Source organism: Cyprinodon variegatus, unplaced genomic scaffold (genome assembly GCF_000732505.1).
Source record: "Cyprinodon variegatus isolate N-32 unplaced genomic scaffold, C_variegatus-1.0 Scaffold253, whole genome shotgun sequence".
NCBI lineage: Eukaryota > Metazoa > Chordata > Actinopteri > Cyprinodontiformes > Cyprinodontidae > Cyprinodon > Cyprinodon variegatus.
Window position 1 is genome coordinate 480,663 of NW_015150706.1, and position 9,454 is coordinate 490,116.

General features: G+C 36.6%; 1 protein-coding gene across 11 annotated transcripts in view; it reads left to right on the plus strand.

Moving 5' to 3' along the window:
* The window catches only part of ptprm (protein tyrosine phosphatase, receptor type M), a 230,477-nt gene extending 225,216 nt beyond the window's left edge, over positions 1-5,261 (plus strand). For all 11 annotated transcript variants that reach the window (XM_015382250.1, XM_015382251.1, XM_015382252.1 and 8 more), the window contains 4 exons: positions 643-768; positions 2,385-2,548; positions 2,713-2,848; positions 4,453-5,261. In XM_015382250.1, the coding sequence (XP_015237736.1) occupies positions 643-768; positions 2,385-2,548; positions 2,713-2,848; positions 4,453-4,506 (480 nt within the window). In that variant the 3' untranslated portion in view covers positions 4,507-5,261. The remainder of the gene's footprint in view (positions 1-642; positions 769-2,384; positions 2,549-2,712; positions 2,849-4,452) is intronic.
* Positions 5,262-9,454: the final 4,193 nt, after the last annotated feature.

Here is a 9,454-nt window from a genome sequence, read left to right on the forward strand (position 1 = left end):
GGATGGATGGATGGATGGATGGATGGATGGATGGATGGATGGATGGATGGATGGATGGATGGATGGATGGATGGATGGATGGATATTAAAGGTTTTTTCCAATTACTGAATAAGTTGTTTTTTTCCCCTCAGTTTATCATCACAGCCCTTAGAGTTGTGGATAAAATTTTTTGCATTTAACATTTGAATAAGGCGTCTTTGAAGAGGCAACTTAATAATTTGAATTGAGTCATTTGAGCTTTTATTACAGATTGTGCCCACTTAAAAATAAATTAATAAATAGCAGTGTTTTTCAAAGGAGGAAATGAATTGCTCAAGGTCTTTAGACATTTACCCTGAATTGACAAACTAAGAGTGTTATGAGTGGTTAGAAGTTGCCATACTTAAGTTGCAGGAATATTGAAAAATCCTTTCTTCTGTGTTTTTTAGTAAACATTCAGTAAACATTTTTACTGACTGTAATGCCGGTCTTGGTGTGTTTTGTTATTTTACCACATTTTAGCAGATAAAAAAACTCCTTCCACTGGCTTTGGACCTAAAACTAAATCCTACATCTTTTACATGCATTGTTTCGTCTGTCAATGTGTGTTGGTTTATCTGTTTCTTTCTGTTTAAATGTGCATCTCTCTGTCTTTCTTTCAGCTATGTCCACAGTACTGGCCAGAAAATGGAGTCCACCGCCATGGACCCATCCAGGTGGAGTTTGTTTCTGCTGACTTGGAGGAAGACATCATCAGCAGAATATTCCGGATCTACAACGCGGCTCGGGTAAGCAAAGATTTTAGGTCCATCCTATCACCACCTGCCTTTGTCTTCCCTGTAGTGAACCGAACACGAACCATTTTCTGCTGCCACTGCTCAACTCACACATCCCACACTTATGTGAACCTGTCCATTCAAGCTGTGCAGAAGCAGAGTGATTTCTGTCACTGATTGGGCCAAGGAGTGATTGCCAGAAATCTTTAGGACAGCTTGATAAATTTTTACCTGCAGCTAAGGTGCCAAATCAGAGTTTCACATCAGTTCATGAGACCTACAGGTTTCTTGCATCAAAACTAGAGAACATATTTGTTTTCTAGACTTTTCTGCCTCTTCATTCTTTAAAAGTTGCATTTAATTATACATCTCCCCATTTGTTTGTTTACCTATCCATCTGTAATCTTTTTTTGTCCATTTCCTCCATACCTTTGTACATCAATTAGTCCTACCGTTCATAGGTCATTTTATTTTCTCATTACTCAGTCCAAACATCTGAAAATCAACCCATGCATCAGTCTTTATATGATTGCATCCTTTCTGTTCATCCATCTTTTTTTACTTATTCAAACCTCAATGTTTATCTAAAAAAAAGTATATTTGTTAATGATTTATAAGCAAATATCACATCTTACTTTTTCTGTTAATGTTCTAGTTATTTCTTAGTCTTCATGCAAAATACCTTTTTTCAGTCTTTTGGTGGTTTGGTTAAATACAACATATAAAAAAAAACATAAAAACTTCACAAAACCAACCGTTGTCATGTTGCTCTGGACCAAAATACAAGCTGAAGCTGAGGCAGATGAACTAGGAAATAAAGGTGGAGACATGAAAATAAACAGGACCAATGAATACAGGCAGCAAACTGAAGGCTTACTGGAAGTAATTGAGAAAACGGGCACAAACAAAAGGCAAAGGAGGAGACACAGGTAAATGGAATTATTTAATTACCAAAAGGCTCTGGCTGACGGAGAAATGATTTAACAGATAAACGAGGGAAGAGAAAAGGAAGCAACCAAGAAAACCAACCCAACAATACAGAAATAAGGGCTAGAAAATGTAGAAAGAAAAAATAACAATAAAAAAACTGAGAAATACTCAACAGAAATAAACTAGAAAATATAAGGAAAAAAGAAAACAAACCAAAATAATAAGGCAAACCATAAAAAAAGAGCCAAAAAAAAAACTACTGCATGACCAGACAGCAGCAGTAACAAAACACCAGAACAATGTCCATTAGATTTCTGTAAGCAGGCTTTTTAATCCTTTAACTTGGCGAGACCTCCCTGCCCAGAGGGAGACCCAGACCCATGCTGGTGTCACCTGGGGTCACCTGTGTAAGCTCTTTATCCTGTTTATGGTCATTCCATTATACAGTCATTACTATGACCGGCAGTGGCAACGACATGTAACGTACAAGTCAGTCAAATCGCATAGGATCACTGATAGGAGTCACTGATCGAAACATTCAGACATCTGTCCCCAGCAGCATCAGCAGCCTATCCATCCCTCTTCATCTGCCTGACTGCACAATCATCTCTTCTTCTTCATACATCTCTGTGTTGCCCCCACCCTCTTCATATATTTCCATATTAACCTTGGATAACTGTTTTTTCCTCATCCTTTAGCCACAGGACGGCTACAGGATGGTGCAGCAGTTCCAGTTCCTGGGCTGGCCCATGTACAGAGATACGCCCATGTCCAAACGCTCCTTCCTAAAGCTCATCCGACAGGTGGACAAGTGGCAGGAGGAATATGATGGGGGCGAGGGACGCACAGTGGTCCACTGTTTGTAAGTTCTCCCAACCATAATCTGAGCATGGGTTCCTCGTTTTAATGAGGGCGGCATTATAGATAGAACATCTCCACCTAGTGTCTGAAAAACTGTACTGCAAACATAAATATCTGATCTTCATGGTCTGCTATTGTTGACTTGACTCATGGTGAACCTTGCAGAAACGGAGGCGGCCGCAGTGGAACCTTCTGTGCCATCAGCATCGTGTGTGAGATGCTTCAGCATCAGCACTCTGTGGATGTTTTTCATGCAGTCAAAACACTGCGGAACAACAAACCTAACATGGTTGACCTGCTGGTGAGGAACTTTGAAAAACATTGATTATTTTTTCCCTGTATAATCCATCCAATCTAATTCTGTTGATACTGAGGTGGTAGAGGAGCCCAGTCTGACAAATATGTAACACCCAACACTCATGCCACATATGCATTTCGTTTGTTGTCATCGTCTTAAACCATGGAACTTTTTTTTTGATAACTATCTTAATCTCCTACATTTTAATATTTATTTTTTTTATGGCTCTCGTGGACCCAGAATGATCAAAAGAACCTTATTTAAGGTCTTGAATGATAAAAAAAACTCTGCTTTTCTCATTTTCAGGATCACAATTAATCTATTGGTTCCTCTTCTCGACTATTTGGCAATGGAGAGTAATTTGAAAAGCAAAGCTGTGACAGCTCAGCATATTTAAGTTGTAAAAGTCATTGTGACATAAACTAAAGATTCAATTATTTAAACTTTTTCAGTCCAATATGAAATCTGGTGCCATTGGTCTGAAAAAAATGATTTTTTTGGGCCTCCTCCTTTTAATTTTTATCTTGAGAAGGATGCTACTCTAAGAAGACTAATAAAGGATTATGTAATTTGTAAACATATATACATAGAGAGAGGGAGATAGAGTTATATATGAATTTGAATGATTACATAAAATACCACCTTAGTATGTTAAAACAAAGAAACAGAAGAAAAGGGAACGATTAAAATGTTTTGGTGGATTGTCTTTGATCCATGCGTGGTAAAAAGCTTTTGCCATTCTCCTGGTTGCATATTTTCTCACCTGTCCATTTATTTAGATCAGCTTGTTTGCTGGGACAGTTTATGCTATGTACGCTATCCCATCAATTTTGTGCAATGCATCAATATATCAGGCACCAACACAATATCTCAGCATGATGTTTCCCCCACCATGGTTGAAAGTGGATCCTGTTCTTAGATCTGTCTCCTCTCAGGATTCCTCATCTCATTAAAAGCAAATAACCCAGTCTTAATCAGAGTTTTATCTGGTTATAAAACTTTTCTCCAGAACTCATTTGAGGGCTGCTGAAAATTTCAGGGGAACTGAGTCTTCTTTATAGTCAGCAGCAGCTCAGTTCAAGGATATGAAACCGTATTCGCAGCAGGCAGAAACACTTGTATTCCACCAGTTTCCATTTTATGATTGACTTGAGCCTTGGCAGGTTTCTAGGTTTTCACTGGTTATTTTATTTATTTCAAAGGGAAAATACTGGATCATATTGAAACCAGGGTGCAAGTGGCTGGTTAAAAAAGCAATGATCCCAAACACACAGAAAATCTTTTGCATTGTATAAAGCTCTATAAAGCTGGCTCTGACTTGCTGCGAGAAAACAATCCTTTTAAAAGAACTTTGCTATTTCTAATAAAACGGTGGACAGTTATCCTGTGCAGGTGTTTAAACCAATATATGAATATATGGAATCAAACTCTCCAACTCCTATTTGTGAGTCTAATTGCTGCTACTTGTTTTGAATTGCTTCATCCTGCAACATGAAAGGCTCAAACAAATAATGAAAAGCTAGTCTATGTCATAAGAAACCCATGAACATGTTAATTGTATGATTCCTCCCATTATATCTTATTTTTTTGTTTTGTTTGCCTTGCAGGATCAGTACAAGTTCTGCTACGAAGTGGCGCTGGAGTACTTAAACTCCGGCTAAAGTGGAGCGCCTGCTCTCTCATTGCAGATGGACTGCAGCTCACATGTGTGCATTATGTAAACAGTGTGTAACTGAGCCAGCCGGAAACCAACAGGTACACACCAGACCGTACCTGCAGCTCCACTTCCTTTCTTATCACCCAGATGGAAACGAGTTGTACAGAGTTAAGCAATGCAGCAGAAAATTGAACGGGAGCACAATTAGCGGTTTCTTTTTCTGTCTGGATCCCTCCGGCTTTCTTTCTCTCTCAGCTGCCTGTAGTCGCGTGGTTGTTGCCTTGATCCTCATTGGATGGCGAGCATCAGACACCATCCGGTTTTCCACAGGAATGCGATGTGCTGTATAAAATGTAATGTGTCCATTTCAACATTCCTCTCATTTCTCTCTGCTCAGCTTGCTTTTGGAAGTCAATACATGCAGGAGCTCCAAGCTTAAATGTTCCTAAATGTCCTGTAAAACTATGACAGCTATGGCTACATCTGGGATTTCCTTTTTTCATGTTTGGGGATCCAAAGCTTTATTTTCACTTCATTGAGCTCTCACTGTGCATATTGTAAATACTTCTGTAGATTATTTATTCATGGTATGTACTTTTTTTGTGACTCGCAGTAAGTGACAATCATAAGTTCTATAGATTCTGGTTTCTTGATTGTACTGTATGCTTTTTCTTTTGTTTTTTGTTTTTTTCATCAACTTGTATGACAAAGGAAGTCCACTGTAAAGAAAATAAACTATAAATGTAACTACAAAATAAACATTGGATTATCTATCTAGGTCTGCTGTCTTTGGTTGAGCTGAGAAAGGTGGTGCTGGAGCGCCATCTACTGGAGCTTTGAGGAATATCAACAGGTGTTTCATTGATAACTACCAAGATGCAATTTATCATTTTTAAAGGGCATACTCTTCAAAGACTGTGATTATACATATTTACGAAAAGTTATTTTTTTCATACATTATCATTGCATTTATGTCCAGATTCTTTACAATATTTTATTTTGAAGCTACCAAAAAAATATTCAGTTACTTCTATGAAGCTGTGAAGAGAAGCAGATTTTTTTTATATACATATATATATATATATATATATATATATATATATATATATATTTACACCAGATAACATTTTTAAATAAAATTTGAAGAATTTTTTCGAATATCAGAGTAGACTAGTTTAAAAGTAAAATCAATACAATTATTTGAATTTCTTCTTGTGCTTCAGTCTGATACATTCAATCTTAATGTGCACATCAAGTTTGATAATGAAAGAAACTAATGCGATGTTGGTTCAGATTATGTAAAGTTGGAAAACAGACAAGGTGTCGCTGCTCTTATTTAGCCAGCCTTAATATACCTTTATATTTCAGTGCCACATGTTAGGTTGGCACTGAAATATAAAGGTTTTAAAAAACACCTTAAAATATATTATAGAAAATTATTCTAGAAGCATACTCAACCCTTTATAGTTTAGGAAAACCTAACCTTTAAATCAAGTTTATTTGCAAATACAAAAACAATGAAAACATTTTAGGAATGCTGCGGAGCCATTAAGATCTTGAGCCATTAAGATCTTGTTGGATTGAGGTTGGAGGACCAAATGCAAAGGCAGGGAGGCAGAGGTGAGTTCTTGCAGTTTTAATGAATGATCACAGGTAACAGAGGTAGGAATCCAAAAAGCCAACTTAAAATGTTAAACAAACCAGAACCATGGAGAAATCAAGGGAAAACGAGGAGCCAGGGAAAGACAAGGAACCAGCACTGAGGAACTGCACAAGGAGAGTATTTATGGGAGACTGAACAATGACAGGACTAATGAACTGATTGGGAGCAGGTGTGAAGTGAGGAGTCTAGAAAGAAGCTAGGGAAAAGGAGACCAACACAAGAGGACAACAAATAAAAAACTAAGAACTCAAATATATCCAGAAAACACAACAAAATAGGAATTGAACCAATAAAACTAGAAAACATGGAATAAAGTAAAACTGAATACTCAAAGGAAAAACTTAACAGAACCAAGCCCGTGACAGATCTGTAGAAAAAAACTTCACCTAAGTGAAATATTTAACTGTTACTTCATATCCAAGAGTTTTATGGCTGAGCTGTCCTGTGTCTGAAACTCTTCCCGTGGACACCAGCAGTAATTTATGTACGGGTAATTGGGTTCTTCAATACGACTTGTGCCCAATGTCCCTTACTGTGCAAAAAGAGATTTTTTGCTCGTAATTTGTTCATTCCTCCTTATTCAGTCGCTTCTTTTATTTATATTTATCGTTTTCATCTGTTTGACTCATCCTATACTAGGCTAGGCTATTACCTCCCAAATAGCCCTCTGTTTTTAATTTTGGTAACTCTACAGTTTAGGTCACTGAAGTTATTTTATTTGTTTTTTTGTTTTTTTTACATCAGACTAAGAAAAAAAACCTTCTTGAATGATAGATTCATATATCATGTATTGATTAGACATCCAATCCAAGACCTAAAACTACCAACTAGTTAAAGGTGGTAGGGCACCCAAAAATTTGACTTAAGTAAAAGTAGCACTACTTCATCAGATTTTTACCCAAGTAAACATATAAAGTAGCCTTTAAAAAATAACTAAAGTAAGATTAAAAAATGATTAGATCAAAAGGCTACTAAAGTACTGAGTAACTGATCTACCCATGATCACAACAACAGATGTAATATTTTCTGCACAATATGTCAAGCCTGTTATCACAAATCTGGGATTTAAGATGGATGCTGATCTTTTAAAGTATGGAAAAGTTTTGAATTAGAGCAATGCCAAAGCTTGAGAAAATTTAGTTAAAAGCTCACACTGGTTTTCTTAAAAAGATATGAGATGGAAGAAGGGCGGGGAACATCAATGGGTACTTTTCGACATTGTTGTCTATTTTTTAGCATGTTAGTCTACCAGTAATATTTATCATTTAATTAAAAAATACCAACATATAACATAATTACATATGTTATTAATGTTTGCATGTGTTACATTCTTTACTTTTAAGCCACATTTATGAGTGTGTCATTTCAACTGCTGCTTTATTCAGGAATCCCAGCTGAAAATCTTTACGATTTGCAGACAAACTTGGCAGAATTTTTATGTCAAATGCCATTCCTCATGCAACTGGGACTGAAACCCAGATTTCTGTAAAAAAAAAAAAAAAAAATGCAGATTTATCCAGTTACACTTTTAAGGGACCAGTCTCCCTCTACCTTTTTTTTTTTTTTTTTTAGAAAAAGTAAGAACAAAAATAAACAGTGATGTTTAAATACATGCATGTCAATGGGCTTTCAACATTTCACATTACCTACTGAAAATCTTTCTCAAGAATTACATTTTATGTTTGAACATTTAAAATGTGTCTTAACAGATAACTGGCTTAATGAGACCCTTCCTACTGTATGGCACAAAGAGATTTTTTCACGTAAGATTGAAGATTTAGTGAGAACTTACTTTAGTAATGTAAATTAAGCTAAGACTTACCTGGATTTATAATCTAGAAGCAAATAATGTTGTATATGATATATTTCTATGTTAGCATGTTTGTATACAGGGTCGCATGGTAAAAATGGTAAATGGTTAAAAAAAAAAAAGAGTATTAACAGATTGCAACAGGACAGGTTTTGATCATTTTGCTTGACACATGATTATTAAACAATTAACTAAATTCTTAATAGAAGCAAATCATGCTTCCTTGCCTTTGTCCCATGTGAAGACAAGATATTTGTTTTAAAGAAGTCTTGCAGGGGAAAACATTGTTTGTGTGGACTAATATCACATAATTTACAAACACCTGCATTGCTATTATCTAAGACCTGTAATCCTTGGCTGCTTCCATGTCAAACATGTTGAGGTTTATGCGGGGTACTTGCACATTATTAGTTTCATATTTAGGTTCATCTGGCAATAACGGGATCCAACAGCCATGATATTCAACCCTGATTCTTAATACTGAACCTGCAAACCTTTGCCCACTAAGCCTTCAACGTTCCATCTGCAAACAGTGAACATCGCTGTGCTGGAGAAGAAATATTTTTAATAGCACAAACATAAAAAAAACAAGTTTTTGTGTTTTTAACATTAAATACCTACACTATATTGCCCAAGTTATTCACTCACCTGCCTTGACCTACATAGAAACTTAGTGATGTTCGTCCACCCTGTGCAGCTGTAACAGCTTAATTTCTTCTGGGAACGATGAATTCGATGTGAAGATTGAAAAAAAGTAATGCAACCGTTTTTGGCATTTACTAATTCATATTTTATACTTTAACACAATTGCTTCCTGTTAACAGGGTAGGACACAAAGCAATTGTGTTAAAATAACTAAATATGATTAAGTAAATCAGTTGCATTATTTATTTTTTTATTTTTATTTTTTTGGTGTTTGGGAATTTGACAGCATTTTCAACTTTCTTTTCTTTTCTCTAAGGGGATGAGTTTACAAGATTCCCTTCTTAGATATTTCCAATCTGTCATGATTTAACTAAAGATCTGACCCAAATGCAGAAGACCAGACAGAGAGACCAGGGAAAAGTTTTACAGGTTTATCTAGAATAATGAGATGAGTCCAGTGCTGCTCTGAACACTGTCGAACCGGAACTTGAAAGTGAGGGGAAGACACTGCGGTTAGTTCAGGCTCAGTGGGGAATTAGATTCTTTGACTTGAAGAGGAGGAAAAGGTTGCAGACACACGTTTCCAGAAAAAGGTGTCTTTTATTGAATCCTGTTGGTGTGGGATGTTCCAGTCATTGTCTTGTTTGATGGAGGGCGGACAGGGTTTACCCAGATTGCGATAGTTCCTTGGTGAACGGAGAAGCTGACTGTCACTTAGATTTCCTGCGGTACTTGAACGGGTTATTGTGGACTTGAATCCCCTGCTCAGAGAGAAGCCCCAAACGATCCTTGGGGGAAAAAGGTTGATCCAAACCACAAACTTGAATCCTCAGC